Consider the following 25779-nt stretch of genomic DNA (forward strand, 5'->3'; position numbering starts at 1 on the left):
GAGATCTCTAAAGTCTCTGAAGACTCATCTTTGTTACTTCTCTCAGAAAAACTAAGAATCATACCTTAAAGTCTCTAGAAAATCATATCCATTTGACTTCATGGTTACAGCAGCTAAAAAAATAATGCTGAAAACACTAACCAGAATCTTCACCTTCAGCTACTCTGCATCTGCAATACCAGATCTTAAAGATGATGTGGTATGCTAGCTCAAACGCTGAATGAATTTATCACCATCTGTAAAATGCAGACCTTCCTGGTGAAATTATGACAGTAAATTAATTTCATCTCTTAATACATTATTGGCATACATACAGCTTCCTTTTATATACAAGAGTAATTGCATGTTTCAGAAATCAGAAAACCCAATTGCTACTTATGTCTCACTTTGGCACTGTATCTGGATGAACCACTTTACCTGCAAGAGCTGTCATCTGCAAATGCGTAATTTATGAGCACTTCATGGCAATTTGTTGTAAGGCATACTTAGACACATATATTCCATTTTACTGAGCTTTGAAAAGCATGTAAGATTTAAAAAAAAAAATAAAAATCAAAGAATATGGGTTATACTTCACATTTTTCCAATTAAAAATGAAGAAACTTCCATCAAATTGTCAGATGTTTCTGCATAGATGGCTTAATTTTTTTTTTTATTTTTTTTTTTGGTAAAATTCCTTCTACTTCACTGAAAAACTAGGGAATTTGCTTATGGATTTCAGAAGGGTAAGTGCCACCTTTTCATTTTATGAATTTTGTGGGATTTAGTAGATTTCTTTTTTTTCCCCTCTTTACTGAGTCTACAGCTTCCCCTTTGCTTCTACTGAAGTTTACATTAAACGTATGCCCACCTGAATTCAGGTTCACTTCACAGAGCCTGCAGGTAAGATCTGTTCACCACTAGCAACATGGTGAAATTTCAAAAATTTCAAGCTAACACTGCAACAACCCCATCTGAAAGGAAAGAGGCAGAAAAGTGAAGACTCCCATACACGTATGGTACCGTATCTTTGTTGCAAAATGTTCCTGTATACACAACTGACTAATTCAAAACGATACTTTTAGAAACTCCAACTACTCAATTTCTTTTGAGAATACAACCTTTACATCTTAAAAGTAGAGTTAGAAAAGTGAATGCAATGCATTCCAAACTTCACAGCACAGCTTCATAATTTATTTCAAATCAGGTTAACTCAGAACTGCCACAAGAAAAGAGCGCTCCCATTCCCCTGTTCTCCAGCATTCACTTCTGCCCCAGACCACCCTTCCTCTATCTACCTGCCAGCAGTCTCTTTTATGTGTCACAACGGTTTTTACAATGAATTCAGCTCAGAATTATTTTTTGCTGGGTTAGTTTTAACTAACTAGCTCGGTCCTCTACTCCCCATCCAGCTCATAGAGCAGTGGCATAAATAGCTGCGTTCACACCAGGAAAGAAGCCAGCATGCTCATGGCTGGGGGGCTGGAACTTTTCTTTGCACAGTAGTGATGTCTTATCCCAGCTGAAATGAACAGCCGCTGTCACCATAACTTCAAAAACCAAATAACTCATTTTCTTCCTTCAGACACCACCAAGACCCCTTGCAAAAGACGAGCTGCCAGTGATGATCAAAGGACAGCCATTGTCTTAAAAAAAGACCAAAGTATTCTTCTTCTACAATGATCCCCCAAATTTCAAGTGATCACCAGAACAGTGAAGAATGAAATGACTCAACAAAGTCCCTTTGCAAAAAAAACTCCTAAGCTGTTCTTTGACTCCCTCTAAGGGTTCTGTTCTTTTAGCTATAAAAGAGACTCTTATTTTTCAGTTTTAAATTACATATGAAAATAAGGCAAGAGAGCCAAGATATACTCCAGCTATGGATAAAGCAGAAGTGGCAGCGTTTTTACTAACAGAGTAAGATCATCTAAGGAGCAATATAAATATGCAGATGATTTTCAGAGATGACTCCATGACAAGATTTCAACAGTTCTGCTATGAAATTAATTTCTGCATAGGAATGGTACAACTGAACAAAGAGAGGTAACAGCTCTAACAAATGGAAGCAGTAATGACACTAGTGAGATAAAGCGATACAGCCTTGAACAAAGCATAGGTCCTTGAGATGGTGCAACTGATGCAAATATTACACCTCTCAAGGCAGGACAGGGCTCCAGTGACTCTACCAAAACTTCACACTTTTAAACGGTGGGAAGTAGCTGGAAGGACACAGCAGTGAACAGGCTTTCTTCTCTAACAGAGAAACTTCTACATTCTCTGAAAGAGAATGATTAACGTGTAGTCCAACTTATAAGAAATTCTACATGTGATTATTTCTTTGTAATACTTTGAATGTTTTTAAATGACTGTTTGGGCTTGGTCATATTTACTACATCAACTTACAATGATTCTTCTGAGAAGGACATTTGAAATTGTTATTTCTGAATCAACTGTTTTTAACACTTCCAGCTTTTTAAAGGATAGTTTCTCATTTCCTATGGTGTTTGTAACTTGCTGTTCAGCTATGTAGTCAGTCTTCCCTTTCACCTTAACTCAAGCCTTTCTTAGCAGTTGGTGTGCACTGGCACTGTACGTCGAACATTTATTATTCTCCACACTGCTTGTAAGGATATAATACTTTTAGATGCCCATTTTAGCTTCAAAAATTCATGAATGAGAGCAGCAGCTAGCTGGCTTCAATAAAGCTTGAGATCCATTGCAGTCTTATATTAAGAAACTCCCAGTCTGTTCATATCATTACTATTATAAAATTATGAATCACAAGCATAAAGTGTTTATTTTGATTACTTATGCTGGTAGAGAGCATAAATAATGGGTTGAACTTACAATTCGACCTAAGATGACAAAAAAAGCAAAAAGCTAAGTCTGTGATGTTAAATCTTCAAAATGCCAGGAAATCCTGAAGTTTTCTATCAGCTTTCATGCTGCCTTCTTACATTACAATAAATCAGTATTTTAAATAGCAGAAATCTAAACAAGGTTATAGTAATATATTCTGCAGCCTTAAATACACACATAAAGAATTATTAGATATGCAAGCATAGAATCCTGCAATATTATACTAAAAATAATTCTCCTACTATCCCTTTATTCTTAGAAATGCCCAATAGAAGATCTCTTTTCTATATATTTAATAATTCTTTCAGCAACCCTTGTCTTTCCATCCCTCCAGGTTAGCTACTAGGCCTGCCTTAGAAGCAAAGAGAAAAAACTAACTGGCTGAGCCAAATTCCAGATGCAAGCGTCACTGGTTTTACTGATACAGTCTATGTCACATACCAACTAAACTTTCATTCAAATAAAGATTGTAAGTTCTGACATACAAATAACTGTTTAAAAAAGTTGGTGTTGTAGAAAAAGCAGCATATATACATAATTGCATAAGTGCAACAAGTAATTAAAGGATTGGTATCCAAGATGCAATGTAGTTACATTATTCTTAAAGACTGCGTGCAAATCTGCTTCTGTGTTTAAACATGCGCAGACACACACACAATAACCCACATCCTCTACATGTTTACAGATACCTTCAGTCTTAAACAAACTGGACAGTCACAGAATTACAAATGACAAAACCACAATAAGAGAAATCACTGTTACAACATACAGAATGTGCCATCTGGAATACGAAAGAAGCAAACGGTAGAATATCGGCACAGCCTGATATAAAACAAGGAAGCCCTCAATAACCCGTCAACGTGTTTGAAAATACACTGTACCAATCTGCAGGGCGTAGAGAGAACTGTTTGTTTCAGCATCAGATTATGCACTTACGTAACCTTGAGAATTAGGGGTAGCAAACTGTAAAATTCCTACAGACTTTGTGACATGCTTGACCCAAACTGTGTGTGTACAATAATGAGTATTTTTTCATAGTTTCAGGTAAATTTGGAAAAAGAGTAAAGGTTAAGCATGAGCCAATCAATTATTTTCTGAAATTTTCTTTGAATTATTCTTTGAATATTTTTTTAAACATGTATATGTAAAGCAATATACAGACAGCTGTGTTTAATAAGAACAAGTAATTTTGATATAAAAGAAAAAGGAAAGAGAAGTAAAGACAAATCCTTTTTTTTTTTTTTTTGCATATGGGAGAATATTTAAGACCAAAATAGTGGTATGAGCAAATCATGTGGTTATTGCTACTAAAACAATCAACCAATAAACACTACTATCTATATAGTAAATAATCAGGTTACAGCTACTCTCAGTTTGGTTCTGCAAACGCACTGAAACATTGCGACATCTCTTCTAGATTTGTAGACTACATTCTATTTATTATTTTTTTTTTCAGTAACTCAACTGAAGCTTTTCCTTTCTTCCATGTAATTAAAAAGAAGTTATCTGTTATTCACAGTTTTAGACTAGGAAATTATTTCATTAAGACAGAATAATTTTCAATTCTATTCCCACCTCATAACATAAACCATAAGTAGAGCTTATAAAATTTCAGTAAGGTCCTGTTAAATGCATTCCTGTGACAAAAGAGATTTCTGCAAGGGATACTCTTGCTACTAAAGAACATACATTGCATGCAAAAATTCAGTCAAAACATAATCAGTTAACAGTTGTCTTTGAAAAACTATTCTGAAAGTAAAATAAACAAGATCACAAATTTTGCTTTTTCTAAGCATTAGCTTAACATGCTGGAAGATTATTGTTTTCTGTGGGAATTGTATCACCATCTCATTTTCTCCATCATTACTGCCGGGATAGCACAGCAAACCAGGTAGATGCTTAAACAGCCGAGATTGTTTTGTTTATTTGTTTGCATGTAGATCATTTCAGATCTCTTTAAATGTTAATAAATAAAATTTGAAAAACCATTAAGAACCTATTTCAGCCATCAAGGCACTATAGGTTTTCTTCATATCAAATCTCTCTGACTTCTGGCATATTTCAATTAAGGATATGATTACTATTTCCTCTTTAGAAACGCCTAATATTTTAAGTAACTTTTATATAGCCAATGAAAAATCTGATCAAATTTGAGGTATACATGGCAAATGAAGAAAATGAAGCAAATAATGATAACCCTTCTCAAATTGAAAACAAACAGTACTCATCTTCCTGGCATTACAGAACAAACTTCCACTAACACATGTTTCAAAGCATCACTCAAAATACTGATCTGGGTCTAAGACCATTTCACAGTGTAATTAGGCCCCACCAAAATTGAAAGCTGCAGTAACTTTAAGCCACAGCCATACCCGTGTGCATGCACTCATGTGAAAGTATCGCACACACTAAATTGCACTGAGGCCGTGACAACATGCAACTTAGTAATGTGCAATATCTCCACCAGAGCAAGCAGAATGGGAGCTTCGGGGAAGAAGGGTATGGTGCATTCAGGAAGAGAACGACATGCTGCTCAGGGAAAGGAAAATGGTTCAGGCAAAGGTGTGCATGCTACTACTTTGGAGACCTGTGAACTGGAGAATTCCTGCTTCATCCATTCAGGGAAAAAAAAAAAATAATAAATCCAGACAAGAGCACCACCTCCCTATTTCAGCGATACAGGACATAATTCTCCTACTTATGCAGTGAGGTAGGCGACTTATGAACTAACTTGATTTTACAGAACCTTTTTGAACAAAGCAAGTCTCTCACTGATATGGGCAGATAACAATGTCCCCCCCCCCAACCCTCAAAATACTACATTAGCAAGATAATTATAATTACAATGAAAAATTTCACTAAATAGTATTGAGAACTAAAATTATCTAAATCTGGTAAGCCTATCCAAGTGGTTCTCACGTTTCTGAAGTAACTAATCTTCCTAACTCTCACAGAGCACTGCCAAAATAATTCCTGCAGCTCGACCTACTCTGGCATATCCCTTTTGCCACAGTTCCCAGTCCCCTCCCTATTCCCATTTCTCCACTGGTTCCTGTAGCTAACTTTTAGTAGTTTCAGTGAAAGAAAATCATGTATTTACTATATTCACAGGGTACTAAACACCACTGCCAGTCAAAGAAAACTCTTACACATGATGAAGGTGCAACACTACCTTCATAATTCATCACATTTTTGTGCTGATAATCACTTACGAAATATGGAAAACTGGAAAAAAAATTAAAGAAAAGAACAGAATGGTAGGAGGGATGAAAGGCAATGTGCAAATGGAGCATTTATCAAGAAGAATAAATAGTAACTAAGTGTGGCCACGCCAAGAAAGTTAAAATTGGAGTGAGAAAGACCTGAGATTGATTGCAAACCAAAGAAAAAGAGAAACAGATAAACCAACTGGGCATGAAAGAGCAAAACTATTAGAGAACAGAAGCTATTTTGCTACTGAGGTATTAGCAGTATTCAGTATTATTACCATTTTCCTCAATTTTTATTTCCCACCCCATTTCCAGGCAATGGCCTATGAAATTCCAGCACGGAATTTGGCATTGTGAATTATGAATGAGTTCCTTGATTTGAAGTAGCACCAGTACTTCATACATCAGCCAGAAAACCCTGCAGTCACACGTGGCTTTGCTAGTGATCTTCCTCCCAGGCTTTTTACTGTTTTTTACAGAATCGTCATACAAATACTGATCTTCCTTCTCCCTCCTCCCAGATTAAATGCTGCCTTCCCCAAGATGCAACCAATCAGATGGAGCAAAGGCAGTATATGGCAACAAAGCATACACAAGTGCTTACTCTAAAATGATCAGAGCGTTTTCATCATGAAAGTTACTCAAAACTGGGAAAACTGCTTTATGAACAGTTTGCAAAACCATATTTGTTCTGTAGTCTAAAGACCGTTGGTCCCGTTCTGGAAGATTACTTGGAGGCTGGCAGGACTTACCTGTGAGAACTGGGACAACTCCAGAAAAGAAGGTATCTGGGGCAAAGGCAAATGCTGAGCTTACAAACAGAATCACATTCACAAGATGGGGAAAGACCAAACCGGCAGCAGGCCATCCTTTGCGTTTCCCTTTGCTTCCTTATCCTGGGAGAAGCCTAGAAAGACTAAATTATGCTTCCAAGATGAGAAGTTCCATCCTGAGCAAAGGCGTCTTGCATCCCTCCCTCTCCTCTGGGTGTCTAAAGTCTTAGAAGAGCAAGAGCTTCTTGAAGCCAGACACTCCGTGTCAGTGCACAAAGAGCAGCAACAGATCAAGCAAGGACATTAGAAAGACAGCTGCTGCTTTGGAAAAGCAGAACACTACAGTTGTGCCAGAAGGAAGTGCTAGACTTTACCCTTAAGGTCCCTTCTAGCTGTTTCATTACGAGTTCTTTTCAAGAGTGGGCCATGAACCATTAAAAAAAACCCCAGACAATAAAACAACAACATTAAAAAAAAAACCCCACAGTAGAAATGAGGCATTTCTCTCATTTGGCACCTTCATCTGGACTTTCCTGTCCCCTCCTGGTCTCCATAGCCCAGGAAAAGACTTGTAATCCCAGCCCAAGTCTTCAAAGTCTCCCCTTCAAAGTCTCAGCCTTTGAAATGGTGAAGGGCACACCAGGGGCAGGCATAGGGAACTGCCTCTGGTCTGCATCAAGAGAAGGCTCGGGGTGGACCTGACTGGTGACTACCACTAAATGAGTGGCACTAGGCCCAGAAGGCATCTCAGCTAGACAAAAGGAGAAGATTATCACCATGAGGCTACTCCACCACAGCACAGGGGGACAGAGGGGCCGTGAAGCCTCTGTCCTTGAGGGTACCCAAAAATGACTAAAGAAACTCCCAAGCAACAGGATCCAAATGGGGCTGCTCTGAGCAGAAGCTTGGACTGGAGACCTCCAAGCGTGTCTACCAGCCTCTGTGCTTCTGTGGTTCTTTGAACGTGAGCTGTCCTGCCTTCCCCAGATGGGAAGGGCCAGCCACAGTCCTGTGGAAGGCGGCCTGTCCCACCACCACCCAGGCCCTTACTTCAGACGCACAGCCACTATCTAGCATGGGGGCTGTGCCACTTTGCGGGGCACCGTGTCGGTGAGGGATCACTGAGGACCCCCAACCCTCCTGGAACACTGTTGCTACCATCTTGTCAAGAGGACGCCAGGCACGGGATGAGGAGGCGGCTGGAGCCCAGGGGTCATGAGGGGAGCTGGAGGGTGGGCCCTGTCTCCAAGGGACAGCCTTTCTCTGGGGCAAGCAACATGGCAGACCAAAGCGAGCCCCAGGAAAGGGGCCCTCAGCCCCATCGACCCTCGTCCTTCTCCCAACGTTTGGGCACGTTTCAGGTCACAGGCCCCCCATACCCAAACCTGACATATTTGGCCACAGGCATCAGCCACAGTCACAATCCACATCACAGTGGCCTCCTGGTGTCACCAGCCACCTCACTGCCCATTACTCAGGACCTATAAAAGCAGGGGCCTATGCAGCTGGCCCACAGTTTGCCGAGCTTCCCGGCCCTCCAATGCCAAGCACGGCTGGCAGGACGAGAAGCCGGAGTAGCAAGGCAGATGGCTGCCCACCTTGGCGTGGGCCGCCCCAGAGCTGCTCCCTGCAACTGCGGAGGAGGAAGGCACCTCCCAGGACTAGAAAGCACAATCAGCAGCAACAGGAGGAGGAGGAACATTATCCCTCATGGCACGAGCACCAGTGTCCTCACTTCTGCCATCAACCGCACGCAGTGCCTGGCTGGAGGCCCACCAGGGAACGGTGTGCAGCCCAAGCGCATCTGCCTGCCGGGGAATGGTGTGAGACCCCCAGGCGTTGGCATTGAAGAACAATGCGCAGGCCACGTGTGCCAACCCACCAAGGCATGGCGTGTGGCCAACAGCTGCCATTACACCAGGCAGCAGCGTGGAGCCCATGAAAGCGGCCCCACCTCAAGACCAAGAGGAACCAATGGAAGCACGGCTACCTCAGGACCAAGAAGAACCCATGGAAGTGGATCCACCTGCACGGGGATGACCTGGCACTACACCAGCACACCCTGGCTCCTTCTGTGAGATCGCACCACCGGCCTCGCAGGAGCCACCTGGCCAGATCCCTGTGGGCAGCCCAGCCTCTGCACCCAACATTAGCTGGGAGAAGAAAAACTCTGTGGACATCCTGCAGGCTCACCTGCAACATCTCCCACCAATAAACACTTCTGTTGTTGATTGTCAATGGTTGCATGGGCCCTTCTTTCCCATCCCCCCACCACCACCCCTTGTGAAGAGGTGCCACCTCTTCTGCATCGAGCCCCAGAGGAGAGGAGAGAAGAGGGCCTGGCTTCCATCAAGCTGCTGCCTTCCCAGATGGCAAGGGACACCCAAAACCTTGCGGAAGGTGGCCTGCCCCACTACCACACAGGCCCTCACTTCAGGCCAGCATCAGCATCAGCCCCACCGCTGACCTCAGGCACACCACTACGAGCAGCTGTCCCGCGGGTGGGATTTGTCCTGCTCAGCACAAGGCAGTGGTCCTCCCACCGTGTAGTCCCCTGCTCCTGTCCATGCTTCACCCATCTGGATACCGTGGGAGGCTACCGTGGGAGGCCGTGTCATGGGCCTCGCTGAAGTCAAAGGCAGTGGCTGCTCTGCCCTTGTCCTGGTAGGACAGTCACCTCCTCAAAGCAAGGCTCATCTTGGTCCCGGCACAACTTGACCTTGCTGAAGCTGTCCTGGGTGTTCCCTGATGTCACCTTGTCCCTCATGTGCCTCCAAGTCATCTGCTGTCATTCACTGCTCTGCCCTTGTACCACCACTAGGCTAGCCAAGTCAAGCATGGCATCACTTGCCCTTGGAGAATCCCTGCTGGTTTCCACCACCCGACACACGCTGTTGGCATTTTGCCTCCCTTCTGTCCTGGACAAGCAGATTTCCTGTCAAAGGCCAGGAGGGCATTTCATCCCATGACTTGTAGGAGGATTCCCTTCAACTTCTTTAAAACTCCTGCAGGGTCACCACAGCTGCATCTTTGTTTCCTCCCACTACTCAAGTGGAAACTTAACACTGTCAGTATTGGGTCAGAAACTCATCACCAAGGGAGTTAAAAAGATATTTATAAAATCTATAGCTATTTATAGTCTGGACAAAAAAAAAAAAAAAAAAAATCACAACACAGCTCTAATAAGAGTAACTGCAATGAGAAAAGGTCTTTGTTTGATTAGGTGCTTGCTGGATAACAGCTTCAAGTTAAGGGATTTCTTGAGCTATAGAAACCTTTTGCTGATTGCCGCCTTCTTTCCCCCTTACTCTTCTCCTCACAAATAAATGGCAAAGGACACAAAGGAACAGACTTCCTCGATTGTATCCAAGTTCCCCAGTGCTTTACATGAATGCATTTCAAGCAAATGAGCAACAGAAGTGAATGACAACATTGAAGAAGAGTGTTTTCATGTCACGTGGTCCATGAGCAACAGAGATGTAACTGCGTCTCTTGCCAGGAGGAACCCTGCCCTCCGGATAGGACTAGCTAGATACACTCTTAGTTTTGTGCACGTGCTATGTCCTGATGAAGAGTGATGGGAGTTGGTGACTTTCAAGATTTATAAACTGATCTTTCTATACTTTTGGTTCACTTGAATGCATATTTTGAGGCTGAATTCATGTTGTGTAATGCTGTCAGTCTATTGTGGAAAGTGGCTACAGAAGTTTAATTATTTGATAATTCATAATACAAATGGAGCCTCTTGCTCCCATCCTACCACCAAGCATTAATATCCATTTTGCACGCCTTTTATAGATGAGGTGAACAAGCCATTTTTAGGTTCCTATCCCTCCAGCAACATCTTCATCTACATCTTCAAAAACAAAGGATAGCTGCTGCTTCGCGACAACAGAAATGACTTGCACTGTCAATTGTTTTTCATGTGGCAACAAATTAGGCATGCATAAACTCATGGGAATTTGTTACTATACTCTTCATATTTACATACTGAAGATCACAATAAGTATTGAGTGGAATGCAAGCTAATCTGTAAGCATGATAAATCCTTAGGTACAACTGAGCAAGAGAGAGGAACTTCTGAACATCTCAGAAGAAGAATTCCAAAGAATTCAAATAAGACACCGAGTACATGCTAGTCCAAAAAATATGAACGACTGATTCAGGTTACCTTAGTGAACACACAGACTAAGTATGACAAGCAGCTTCACATTCCGCATTCTCTGGACGCTGGCTTTTTCTCATTGTATTTGCAGTTACTGATGCATGCTGGCTCTTTCCTACGTGTTTTCCTGTGGCTTCTCTAACATTATTTTCTTTCTTTCCACCACTCTAAACTCTGACAAATATCCTGGGTCACCTGTGTCACAGACCTATAAACTTAAAATTGCACTTAATACAATCCTCCTTGCAGAGTATCCACGCTCAGAGAAGCCGCACCTTATTTTTTGACACTGTTCCCCTCTACCAAGGGCTAGAGAGAACAATTTGTGAGACAAGTTTCAGTTTCTAAATCTGCCTGCATTTGTCAGAAGAGATAAAACTGAGATATTAACCATGTGATCAATGAAAACACAGTGGCAGTCACTCAAGAGAAGGGCTATTAACTTTTTGGCAGAATTCCAAATTTGCTGCTTTCTACCTGGATTGCCCCTTTATTTCCAACGATGATAGCAGGTATCATCACTGTCAAGATCTTACATAGCATGATATAACCTTCTCATTGTAAAAATGTACACAGAAACAACTTAATTACAGTAATAGATAACAACGCTCACTTGTAAAGTACACCTAAGAACAATGGCAAACATTTGGCAATGAATTCGGAAAGCAGTATTAACACATTGCCGGTTTAAAGTCTATTCATGTTTCGTATGTGTGTCCAAGATGACACAGAAAGCCGTGTTGTAACAGACAATGGCTGTATAGAATTTGGCCTGGAGTCTGTTGACTTTGTTCAGTCCACCAACTTTTTCAAAAAAGTGAGCTATGACTTAAATACCTTATTTAAAATCCATTTATTACGTTATCAACATGTCAGCGTTTCAAGCTGCTAACAGGTGATAGCTGACAGTTTCATTCACCTGTGATGAATGAAATACATTACTGTACCACCCCAAAAATGGCTTTATTGTGAAATCTCAGTGAATCATACTTAAAAAAAATAAAAAAATCCTCCTTCAGTTACTGTAGTAGTTTACAGGTGAAACATAAGAATGGTAATTAAGCACGAAACACTGTGGATACACTCTGGAGATGCAGTACAGTAGTGATTTAAGTGGGATAAGGAGAGCGCTCCCCTGTTGTTCCCTTTGGTGTAATTTGGATCATGGATATTATGAACTAGATTTCTCTCAGATAAAACTGAACTGGAAAATGCATTCTAGGAGCATATCTAATACACTCCAGCAGCAAATGGGTACTTAGTCCCCAAGATTAGCCTAAAAATAGTTCAAACTAAGTAACTCTGAAATGTGTACAGCACAGGTGTCAGGTACTCCATTTCAACTGTTTTGCTGTATGAATCTGCTCCTAATGAGCTGCTCTAGCCATTAATGTCAGCATAGCTGCAAACACGCTGCTTCCTCATGGGTTAGGGTTGTCACGAGTGTTATCAATTTTATAAAATACTGGTCTTCGCTACAGCACAGATCTTTGATTTTTTTTTTTTTTAGGCAAGTCCAGTCAAATTGCTCTCTTAACAATCAAGGGGGAAAAATCATCAGTGCTAGGTTCTGGAAAATCTTTGAGATTTGCAACTCGTCTTTGAAACATGAGCTGTTGCAATTGCTAAGTATTTTTTGCTGAACATCAAATTTTAAAAAGAATTTTCCAGAAAGGGCAAGAAATCAACAACATACCTTATTGCTTCCTCCACAGATTGGCCAACTATATTTGAGGAGGGACCTGGCTGAGACAAAGGTGTCAGGCTTATCACCCACTTTACTGGCTTGTAGTACTCATCACTGGAACTCAATAGGTAGAACAACGTGGTCAGAAAAATCACCTGCAAAAAAAATTGGAGTTTTAAATTAAAAGGCAATAAATACTTTCCAGCTGTGCTCCAGGTACTGAACTTGATTGGAAAGGACAAAAATACTATTCCACAAGCTTGGATTTAGAGAAACACACAGAGCTAGAAGAATAATATTCTCCCCTGCTCCACAAAGGACTTAACAGTTACAACTAAACGTTATGAAACTTTTAACCCTGTTCAGCCTCTTCCCAAAGTCACATATTCCAGTTGGGCGGGGGTTTTTTGTGTTTGGTTGGTTTTTTTGTTGTGTCCCCCCCCCCCTGCAATGTTCAACAGATCAAAGAGTTGATGATTAGTAACATCTATTCTTTAAAAAAAAAAACAAACAACAAAAACCCAAAACAAATCAAAACCCAAAACAAACCAAAACCCACCACATAAATCTGAGTTGTCTCAAGAGTCATTATGCAGCTAGGTATCAGAGATGAATAAAACAAAACCACACAAACAGAAAATTTATAATGTTTATTAGGCTGGCAATTCTGAATGAATACTCCTGTGAGTCTGAAGATGAGTCTCAGAGTCTCAGTAGAAGTGATGGCAGTTTCATTTTTTCAGTTTAAAGACCCAAAAAATAAAATCAGATGTATTAGCTTCCTGTATGTTTTAGTCTACTATGTCTTCCTTATTTTCCTGTTAGTGGGCTCAGCATACATTACAGAAATGTGTCCAGCTTGAAACAAAATACCTCTAACAAGGAAAATATTTGGATTATACCTGCTTCATCTGCAAGCCTTCGATCTTTATTCTTTCTTCCCAAGATTACAAAGAATTCTTTCACTTTCCTTATTTCCAATTTACTCGTATTGCTAGAATAAACCACATTTTAATCTTTCAATAAGCCAAACAGCCTGACCTCCGTAAGTCTCTTACTTTCAAGCATTTTATCCAGTTTCCGGACACCTCATGCCCTTTTCCCGCATTTCCTCTGAACACGCTTAGAAAAAAAAAAACGCAGACAGCACAACATGCAGTATTCCATTACCAGTCTCAAGAATGTCATCCATTTGTCTCTCTCTCTAATTCCTTTCTACCCAGTAAAATGTCACTGCTGCTTCACCCCCACCCTCCCAGCCTTTAACTTGGAAGTCACACTCAGCTGTTAACCTATTGTGACCCCTTTTCAAAACGTCATATAGAGGTGTAGGCTGTATTCCATCTTCCCAGGTGTGTAACTTCTGCCTTGGGCGATAAATCAATTTATCTATTAAAAAAAGTGATTACATCAGCACAGTTAACATTCATTTTGAGATCATAAAAAAAACCCCTGAATTAGGTCTTGGTTTAATGGCAAATAATCCAGTACCAGTAGCAATATCAGCTATGTTTTCTTACAATTTCAAATGAGAAAATCTTAACACTTGACTAGGATTTTAGCATCCTCTGTAATGCTGCAAGTATGGTTATTTCCTCCTTGATAGGGCCTGCCATTTCTCCTAAGCTACTGCAGTATTTCCTGATTTTGCTACAAATCTCCCTATACCGAAGCAGGCATCCGGGTGACGTTTTGTCTTCCTTCCACTGGGATCCGGCTACAGATCCTTCTTGCAGTGCAGCTTTCAACACAGAAGGCTGCATAGAGCTTTAAGTACAATATCCACTCATTCTGACACTCAAGAAAGGCAAAGTGAAAAACAGTTCCACTGGATCTCGTTTTATTAGGACAGCCTAAGCTAACTTCTGAAGATGTTGCCTTTTGAAAAGAATACGGCAGCCAGGGAACAAGCAAATTAACTGCAGCCCACAGGCAAAGCTTGATTCCCTGTGGTATGAAAAACATACAGGGCTGACTTGAGGCAGGCGGTGAGTAAGAGCTGGGGATTAGTTCAAATGGCAACAACGCACAGCACCTGTACTGACTGGAAAAGCTGTTCTTCCCCAGTATTTACAGAAGAAACTTGCTTTCTTAGGGAGTACCAGCACACCAACACACACATACCCACCTCAACTGTAAAAGCCAAAGGGACAGCTGGGGATGAACAGCAATGGAATAAAATGGTGTTAAACTGAACTACAAGCTAGGAAAACATACACACCTAGCTCAATTTCTGTTAAGGCAAGATGCCTGTAACAACAGCACCATACAAAATCAACTGAATTTTACATTATCTGCAATTTAGAAACTAACAAATTTGCTTTAGCTCAATAGGTACAGAAATACAAAAAGAAGCAGTAGTCACAGAATATAGTAATCTGTCATCAAGTGGCTTGCTGACTCTTCAAACAGGTATAATACCCTCAATAGCATATTCAGCAGCAAAAAAAAAGGTATGTCCTACCCAATATCAACTGGAGTCTGAAAGTTTTCAGACCGCTTTTACAGGATATCCAAGATTTCAAACATTACCTAAATTGTTTCCTAAGCAATCATTCAAGATCCTGCTGATGGCTATGAGGAGAATTCACCGAAGAGAAAATAATAAGATCTTTCCATTGTTAAAAAATTGATGGATTACTATTTCTTGCTGTAGAATTTGTTCTGTAGCCTGAAACGTTAATAGTCTAATTTGAGGAGGTGGATAGACTGAATTAAAGGAGAAAGCTATGGGTAAAAACACTGTACTAAAATGGTAATTCGTCATTTCCACATATGTCGGGAAACTCATGGCTTAATTGCTTGTGTAGCAGGTCCATAGACTTGGGAAATATTTTCCTACCTGCCTTTCATACTCAATTTTCTGACCAAAAGCTTTGTTCTTGGCTTTTTTATTTTTTTTAATCACAGCACCAAAAATTTGCCTATTTGCCACAGGACTGTAGATGCCCATCAGCCAAATGGAGCTCTTCTCCTCTGATCTTTGTAACAGAGTACGAGCAGAGTATCTGTGCACGCGCGTGCATGTATGCATATCTATACACACACACACAGACATATATATACATCCATGTGCATGTCTGTGCGGGTAAGAACTCATATTCAGAAGTGAAATAGAAGTGGCACTCTTGTCACTAATGATCAGATTTCAAACGTCTGTTGAGGATCTGAATACAGTCTTACTGGATAATGGATGGATATGCTACACAGGTTACCCCCTACTGAATGTTTTGATGGAAGATCTATTTTCAAAACAGAGGTTCTGAACAAAGGGTCCATTATTTCCACGCTTTAAAGCTCGATTTTATGAACAATTTATCAAAATAAAATTCACTATTTTAATTTTTATTCAAAAAACGGACTGAAATGTAATCAGCTGAAAAGCTAACCACTTCAGGAATTATCTTGTTGGAAAAATTAAATTAGTTTGTGCCACTTCAAACTAGTAATAACCCTTCTGTAGCAGCTAAGAATTCTGTAAAATGAAAAAAATAAGAGTACAGTTAAAGGTGGAGTAGAGTTTTCTTTTAAACACAGCTCTACCTAGACATAATTTAAAATAATTCCTTCTGTTTCACATTTAGAAAAAAACCTTCCCTCAGTAGCCCATTAAATACATCTTTTGTCAAAACACAGACATAGCATTTTCAAGAGAGTGAGCTTTTTCAGCTTACACTGCTGGCTGGACCATAGAGACACACAAAATATGGTCGAATGCCGACTACCTAGGCTTTAGGGTTCGGTCCATTCAAAATGTAAGAATTCCATTCCAAAACTGCATTTTTTAAAAAGGGGACATGGGGAAAGGATGCAGCAACTAAACTAGAACAATCAAAGAACTCTGAAACCATTTGCCTTCACATTCAAAATGAACTCTATACAAAAGCTCCTTCTCCTTACTGGAGAACAGAGAGAGTTTTCCCAGGAAACCACGAACTTCGTAATTCCAGACTTTCCAAAAGACAGAAGAAAACAGCTCATGCTGAAATCTCAGCCTAAAGGAAAAAATAAATTCTGAAAGCTATCAACCCTTGGAAAGAAAGCTATTGAAAAAAAAAAAATAAATCTCGCAACAGCAAAAGATGTAAGTATGCCTTGAGATCCCAGAAGAAAAAGAACTGTTAAGTTTACTTCTGGTCTTCTCCTCCTTACTTGGAGGGTTTCTTTCTTCAGCTCTGAAGGAAGGAATGTGAATAGCAGGTAAATCTAACAATGACATAATACCAAATGGGATTCAGTAAGAATGCACATCACAAAATTTAAGGAAGCTGCAGTGATTTATCCTAGGGTCACATCTGGATTTTCTTTGCTTATCGCATTGAGCTGTTGCAGCAGAAGGGGAAAAAAAAAAAACCACACATGAGGAAAAATTACGAAGCAGTTATATTATTTCTATATGGACTCCAGGACAGCTCAGTTAAATTATCCTAAAAAGTACTTCAAGGCTCAACTAAATTCTTGCAACAACTAGCATTTTCATTTACTTATTGCCCCGAGTAATGGCCTGTATTAATCTTTATTTAGTGAATGCTATTTACTGAACATCCTAAAATTTAAGTCCTTTCTCTTTCAGTTATAAGCTGTTAACAGGCCCACGACAAACACTATTAAAACAAGTTCCATTAAGTTACCTTTTTGTGTTTTAAGAAAAACTGTTCGGTTTCTGTAGCAAGAACCTTTGCAAAAGACTTTCATGAAGAGGAGAAACCATACCTCCGAATAGACAGAACGGCTTATGAAATGTACAGCGCAAACAAGACTAAGTTATAGCACTCTCCCACAGCATTAATAACCACTCTTCAGGTGGGCATGCAAATTTTAAATGCCTTCAACAGAGGCAGCTCATACAGTTACAAGAACACCAATACTTATACATGACATTTTCTGTGCACAGAAATGGAGGCAAGCATAACCCTTTACCCTGGCATATTTGAAGTACAGTTAACAGGACAAAGTTGTTCAGTGACTTTTTGCCTTATTTCTTAAAAGTTTAAGTATTTCTAATTTATCAGTTCTGCTGTTTGCATTTCAAAGACTACCATTATCAAGCATCTACAGAACGAACATATACATGTATTAAAACAAATCTTTCCTATATATGTAAGATCACCAGGACTGCAAAGGGGAAGGCTCATGGTCAAATCCAAGAAACCAAGAGTGCAGAACTGATGTGTTTTGGTGGGGAAAGCTTTACATGACCATTTTTAAGTAACGTGTTCAACCTACAACAGAACTGGAGGAAACAGAGTAGCCTTTAGGGCATCTAATTGTTAAAGGAATTCCAAAACAGCAGTATCCCAACTAGGTGTGCTAAACCAGCTGACTGCAAGTGGCAGGACCCTGCTGACACACAAAAAGGGAGAATAATACAAGAGGATGTGATGAACTTGGTATAAGCCATTAGGTATCTAGAGCTAAATTTTCCATCTGAGCAATGAGTGCATTGAAATCATCTGCAATTATTACCCAAATTTTGTCATTTTTAAGTAACTTCTAAGACACTGTTTTCAATGTGTCATCACAGGTGAAGTTGTGGACTACAGAAAAAAAGAAATGAAATATTCCCTTACAGTTTTCACCAACTGAAAGACAACTAGAGAACAACAAAATTAAGCAGCAGTGATTTTTTTCAGTTCAAGACAACCATTCCATTAAGTCTTATTGGGAGCTGTTCTTTCTTGAATTCTGAAGAGAACCCACATGGCTGCCTTGAAATGCTGTTTAACATTATTTCAGTTTTGCGGCTTTGTCTACAAGGATCTCCCTCCTGAGCAAGCATCAATGAAGGCACTGAAGTTAAACTGGCAAAACATTTTGCTTTCTAACCAATGTTTTTGAATCATGAACCAAAATCCAGCACATGGATTTTTGGTCAAGCTTCCAAGAACAGTATTTGTTTAGTTAAGACAGGGAAAAAGTCCCAGTCTGAGATCAAGGTGATCGCAAGCTTTCAGCTCTGTTTCAACTATTACAGGTTGTTTTAGGAGATTTTTATTTCAAGGAACACCTGTCACAGCAAATGAGAAGAAAGAAGATATCTCTACTTTTATAAATTACTCCACACAGCTGTGGCATTTAGAAAGAGAAGAAACTATAAACATCCAGCTCCAGCTCACACAATACACTGAAAATTAATACATCCTTTAAAGAAAACCCCTCTAATAAAAAGGTTTCAGAGACTACTACTTAGTGTGGGCAACAACATTAATATGAATTAACTTTGTGTAGGAAGCATTCTGCAATTAAGAGCTCACAGAGGTTAAATAAAAACACAATAAGCCCCTCACAAACATCTGCTGAAAACTCTTCATTAAAAAAAGGGAATATAAGGTAATCCTTGTGAAATAAATACTTTTGCTGACATTTCTCTGCAACAATTTTTCCTCTCTTCTGAGAGCATTGGCTTGTTTAAGGATATGCTTATAAGGACATACCATCAGATTTCGGTAGTTACATAGGATATCACAAGTTACAGCTCAGTGTCTTCAAGGCTAGAAACAAGAACTTTCCACGAACAGAATGACAGGAAGACTGCCAGCTCCTTAATGTGGAAGTTACACAAATCTTGCCCTTTTTCCTAGAATGCCCCCCCAAATAACAGATCTGAATGTTGCAAAATCTTAAAGAATTTTGGTATTAGATAAGGTTAGACGATGTTTTCAATGCTTTAGGTGTGGTTTTTCATTGCTACAACAGGTGCAATTAGGTTCCTTCAGTAAAATGGACCATGTAAACCGATGACATACTACTTACCACTGAAAGCACAAAATTGAGAAGAGCTGTCCCACTATGGAAGAGGATTGTCACTAATGTTGTAACTGTAGTAAATAAGAGGCTCACGTTGCGACTCATCACTATCCACAGAGACTCCAGGATCTGGAAAAGGAGCGGGAAGCAAAGACAAAGTCAGGCACCAGATGGTATTAGCTAGGACAGAGAACTGCTTACAGAGTGATTCACCTCCATCAAGCCATACAAATAAAACATTTTAAAAAAAAAAAAAATAAATCTTCCTTCACTCCTAAATTACAGCTGATAATATCCAGTGAAAACGTCTCCTTTACTAAAGACAAGTTTCTAGGTAGACGGTTACAAGGTTTTAGAATTTTTCTCCCAATGCTCAAAGCTATTTCATTATGTAAAACTGCTAAAAAATCTAGATGCAGTGGCACCTGTTTTTGTGATTAACATCACCAACAACTGAAAGCAGATCTTGTCTTGGGAGAGAAAAAACATCTTTTCAAAAGCAGAAATGCTTAAACTTGAAAACCATGGAATAACATTACAAGGTAGAAATAAATCTGAAGACAGCTTCAAATCCAATAATAGAATTACTGCTTTAATAAATTTGCTTTAAAAACATTTCATGTTTATGAGATGTGTAATTTTTATAATGTCTACAGACAACTACCCAAGCTGTGATTTTGAGTAGGGATGGATGCATCAGTTAGTCAAGCAACTATGGAAAATAAATCAAACAATTCTAGACGATCTATTAAATGTTGTACTGGCTTGGGGAACTGATTGCTTATTAGTTACAGATAATAAAAGAGTAGTTTTGAGACATGCCTTTAAACATAGAATACCCACTACACTACAGCCGACTTAGTTTATGTGTGGATGCAGCCACATCTATCCGAATAGGGCAGCAACTTCATGAGACAGTAAGGACATAGTGGCATGGCACATAGAGGCATCCTAAATGCAATGCACAGTAGTTTCATAACAAATATTTCATTCAGAAGTAATACAGTAAGGATGTATCAGCCGAAGTGATTCAAATATATAAAAGAAGCAAGGTTACAAACAAAAAGCCATACCTTCTTTCATACTAACTAATATAACCGGATAAGCTGTAAAAGCTGACACAAAAACCTTTCTCCAGATTCAAAGCTGTAAGTGAAGACTTTAAAACAGTTACTCTTGGTTTAATTAATATCTTAATCAATTAGACTGAATTAAAAACAAACAAAAAAATCCCAAAACAAACAAAAAAACCCAGTAGCTGGCATTTGTAGAGCAGACAAAGCAGTGTGAGCCATGAGATCACCTCTCCTTTAGAACTGAGTGAAACATATAGAAGATAATTTATTAAGCATAAACTTGGGAAGGAGTAAGTGCTGGAAGAAGTGACAGGGAATTTAACACATAGTAAAACCAGAAAGATCTACTTAGTCCATGCTTCTTACTACTTAATGGGAATTATGAATTTTAAGGCTCAACTTTTCAATAGATTTTATTAGTCTCTGTTGAGAATTCAAGTGAGGTTAGAAGTGAAGAGGACATCCTGCTGAAAAATGTTCTCCCACTGGTACTTGTCCCCTTCTTTCTACAAATTAAGAATTCATTCTGCGGGTACAGCAGCATAAATTCATGCAGCTGCCAGGTAAGTTTATTAAATGTACATTACACAATGAGGATTGTAAACACAGAAGAAAGCTTTTTTTTCACAGGAATAGTCTGTAGTAAAGCAGAGGCCTTTCAGTTGGTATTCAGTAAGAATAGTACTGCCATTGCTATAAACAGGCTGTAAATTGTATGCTAACTGTGCAAGGCTCCAGTCCCAGATGTTTAAGGCTGTTACTAGAACTTGGAATGTGAACAGGTGCTTGGTGCCACAGGTCTCCTGCTATGATGTGAAGTTCAATAACAGAACAGCAGCAAAGGCCTTGAAAATAGGGACACAGGTTGAAAACAAAAGCCCCTGAAAGACAAGCAGTTCATTGAGGAAGAAGGTATTGAAGACACGCAATCGTAAGAGCTAGGAAAAGACTGCTTTTGCATTAAGAAAAAGCAGTAGCAACTAAGGAAGGGGGCGGGGGTGGGAGGGAATCAAAATCAAACAGGCAAGTAGCAGGATAAGGCACCTATCATGACCTGGAAAAGTAATGCCTCTCCAGGTATCACACAACATGTAATCCAGGGCAGAGGTCAAGGAGTGTGTGTTGTCCAGAAACAAAAATACACTTTATGAAAGGATAAACTCCTTAATCTGAGAGGAAAAAGATGTCCATTTCAGTTCCACCCTTCTGTATTTAAGAGCTCTTGAGCCTGGTCACTTTGACTTCTGTGACTCAGATCATCAAGGATAGTGGCTATCAGCATCACCACGTGATGGTATTCTAACCTCACAGCTCACGTAGGCTATGACTGTTAAGGACTGACCACTTTGAATACATAACAATAACAAGTAGTAGACTGGAAAACAAACCATTAGCATGAAGCGTGTTGTTAATGAAAGTTGGTCTAGTAAACTTTCAGTTTAAAGATTAAAACCAGCTTGATTTATCAGTCTTCTAAGTCCTAGCCACAGCAATTGTTATTTCCCTCGCTCGCACACTGTCATCACTGTCAACACAGCAGCTGAGCTGATATTGGTGAGCAGTTCACAAGGAGAGGGACTCATTCCAGCTGCTACAAGGGAGCATACATCTGGTGGGGGCTGGGAAAATTTCCTTCAAAATAGTATGTTCCTCCAGTACAGGCTGTATTTGTTTAACACTTTCCCTAGAAGTTTTAGCCTAAGGAGCTGATGACCTGGAATATACAACTGCTGTTAGTTTGAATGCAGTTATCAGGTAGTTCAATCAATATCGGGAATGGTTCTCCTAGAAGAACATCCTTGTTAGGTAGAGTCATTGATCAGAACTGTTGAACTAGTTATCACTAGCATTTGCTTTAGAATAAGTGTGGATATTGCCTTCCATTCAGCTTCGGTATGTCTTATGAAAGCAAGTGCATCTTTTAGGATGCGTCTCCAGCTACAGAGGAAGTTCCTCTTTATGCATATGTACCATTAAAATTTCAAGACACATGCTTCTCATCGCTAGGATGAGCAGACAGACATAGCAGACATTAATCGTTACTGGATACAGTATCACGAAGCGCTCAAATACTTCACTAACAGTCACAAAATCAATATACGTGTATCTGCACCTAAGAGTTCATAATGCCATTTGATTCCCAGAACATACTGCAGTTGAGTTAATGAGCTCAGTTACTACGCATAAACAACTTCTAATACCTTGTCAGCTGAGACCAGTTCTCCAAAACACTACTAAGTGTGAATATTTATGCAATAATAATACTTTTAACATTACTGTTATTAAAGAACTGGAAACCACACCTCTTTCCCCAAAACACCGCTTTGTAAGTAGCAGCGTTTAGAAGAGCTACAGAGTTGTAAAGAACTCAAGACTCCCTTATGCATCACACTGTGATATGCGTGCCTTTCTAATCTGTAACAGGCAAGAAATCAAAATTGCATTTAATGCTCCTAGCCATCTAAGGTGCCCTACTGGCCACTTAAAACTGGGCAATACCAGAAAGCAAGGTTTAAAAGGCACTTGACGAAAACAAGTTATTTGCTGAGGACTTCAAGTCAAAAAACTTCTCTAAGCCATGTAAATTCACGTACCTAATTTGATTACAGAGATCATTAACAGATTTATAAAGGGAATAAAACCGGACTTAAAGAGTTATTATGAAAAATACTTGACCTTCTCTACACTAAAATTTTTTTCTGTTCATGAAGATGTATCATCCTGACAACTCAAAAATGACAACAACAGAATAAGTCAATAAACCTTTAAGGTATAAGACAAGCAATGGACTTTGTGAAGAATAATACAGTATGCACAAGATCAAAGGCTTCCTGCTGCAATTAAAAGCCGATTTACAAATAAATGTTTACCCGTAAAGATCGGGGCTAGCCCTTCAGGGCTCAACATCTCATTTTTGAAAAAAACATCGTTCGTTGCTTGACCTTTACATGAAACAGAGACAAAACTGCAACAGAAAAGGACTATCCTCCAGCATCATGTCTTTGACTTTCTGATTGTAAAGAAATCAACTCTTTTTCTAAAAATATGAATCAGGTTGAATTTCCCCTATGCCAAAAAAAGCACCACCTATTATGAAGAAGAGAACGCCAAACCTCTGAACTCTTACCTTACCAGCAAAAAAAAAAAAAAAAAAAGGCATGGTAGTTGAATTATTACTGAGAATAGACTTTATTAGCTATAAACTTAGATTACTTGAAAAAACTGTCAGGGGCAGAGGAAACATTAGGATATATGATAACTCAGTGAAATATTTCAGAATCTGACTTGATTTGGAACACGCAGATCAGCCATGCTAAAGGCACAGATAGAGAAACCTAACTGAGCTGAAGCTTGCTGTGTCAGTCTTAATGGAAGGTCTTCTGTCTTCCTGTCTGGGAAATCTCTGAATGAGATACCGGCTGTTGGTGGAATGATGAATATTCTTGTGCAAGAAGCAAAAAGATCAATTTAAGGAGACATTAGGAGACATCACATACCACCAGGGGAATTCTGAGTGATCATTCACAGATTTAGGCAGCAGTAATTTACTTTTTCAAGGTTTCAAGCCTTCAAGAAACAGAGGAAAAGGGTATGAATGGAAAAGCAGGTGAGTGGGGAAGGAATGAGGCTTTTTTTATGTTTCAGAAATTAAATCTTAATAGCCCAGCCATGTATTGCATATTTCATTCACCTGAAAAACTACCTTAGAATAGAGCATGGGGTGCAAAATTCAAGGCATTAATGAGGATGCACCCTCGATCTCTCCCCAAATTAAGAAAAGGATGAAATAAACCCCACTTTGAAAACACACCACTGGATGAACTGCTTTATAACACTACTGCTTTTAAAGAATTCTTTGACGAAGCCGAAGCTGAAAGGCAGCAGTACTGCTAACAACAAAACTTTTAGAAAAAAGCAAACTGATGATTTGGAAAAGCTTATCTTCATATTAAATCTTCAGGCTATTTACGTGTTTATAGAGTGAATAATTAAGGCCTGTCTACACCAAACTAGAGCTAAGCATACTGCTATAATGAACAGCTCATTTTGAAGGGGGTACAGAAGTCTTCTGTGCTTTATCTGATACTCATAGTTAGAGTACTGAATCAATGCATATTGTTACAAACTAAATGAATGCCAGTAATTCCCCAGCACAGCTATACCAGTGATTTAATTATATGCTTTCAACTCTAATATGAAAGTTTCTCCCACTATGGGAAAAGCCTGAAGTGAAACACTTGCATGTGTCTTCCTTTAACATTTTTCTTACAACAAATGCTCCTTCTCTTACTACTGAGGATGAACACTTCCCGATGATTTCCATCAATGGAAGAGAGCTTCTCTCTCATGATTGCAATATGACACTGTCAAATAGCTGTATTTTCAGTGTACAGAGAGTCACCTGCACTACTCTGAAATATTTCAGAAAGCCAAGGGGCTAGTAAGACAGTTATTCTACAGTAAACTCTAGCCCCAATCTATGCAGAAGTATTTATTATGTACAAGTAGTGTAATCTTAGTTTATTCTTTTCCAAAGGTGGAGGAAATCTCACTATAGCTGCATATACACAGACAGTTCTTTACAGTTATCTCACTGTCTTCAAATAGTTTGTGTTTTAAAAAACTGTCAAAGCAGGTTTGGGACTGTACTGTGTCTTGTTATATTCTTAAAAATTGCAGGTTAGCATTGATTTCAAGTGTCCAAATGTATAAAATCATAGAGTAGTTTGGCTTGGAAGGGACCTTTAAAGGTCATCTAGTCCAACCCCCCTGCAATGTGCAGGGACATCTTCAACTAGATCCACTAGACACTGGCACAGGTTGCCCAGGGAAGCTGTGGATGCCCCATCCCTGGAAGTGTTCAAGGCCAGGCTGGATGGGGCTTTGAGCAGCCTGGTCTAGTGAGAGGTGTCCCTGCCCATAGCAGGGGGGTTGGAACTAGATGATCTTTAAGGTCCCTTCCAACCCAAACCATTCTATGATTCTATGTTCTACCATCTCTCTGGGTAACCTCTTCCAGTGTTTCACCACCCTCATTGCAAAATATTTCTTCCTTATATCTAGTCTAAACCTATCCTCTCTTAGTTTAAAGCCATTACCCCTTGTCCTATTGCAACAGGCCCTGCTAAAAAGTTTGTCCCCATCTTTCCCACAAACCCCCTTTAAATACTGCAAGATGCAATAAAGGTCTCCCTGGAGCCTTCTCTTCTCCAGGCTGAACACCCCCAGCTCTCTCAGCCTGTTCTCAAAGGAGAGGTGCTCCAGCCCTCTGATCATCTTCGTG

General features: G+C 39.7%; 1 protein-coding gene across 2 annotated transcripts in view; it reads right to left on the reverse strand.

Annotated features, from left to right (window-relative positions):
* TMEM245 (transmembrane protein 245) overlaps positions 1 to 25779 on the reverse strand; it is an 89260-nt gene that overhangs the window by 12892 nt on the left and 50589 nt on the right. For both annotated transcript variants that reach the window (XM_074576341.1, XM_074576340.1), the window contains 2 exons: positions 19426 to 19548; positions 12682 to 12827 (listed from right to left, as the gene is read on the reverse strand). In XM_074576341.1, coding sequence (XP_074432442.1) covers positions 12682 to 12827; positions 19426 to 19548 — 269 coding nt within the window. The remainder of the gene's footprint in view (positions 1 to 12681; positions 12828 to 19425; positions 19549 to 25779) is intronic.

This window comes from Larus michahellis, chromosome 2, assembly GCF_964199755.1.
Source record: "Larus michahellis chromosome 2, bLarMic1.1, whole genome shotgun sequence".
NCBI lineage: Eukaryota > Metazoa > Chordata > Aves > Charadriiformes > Laridae > Larus > Larus michahellis.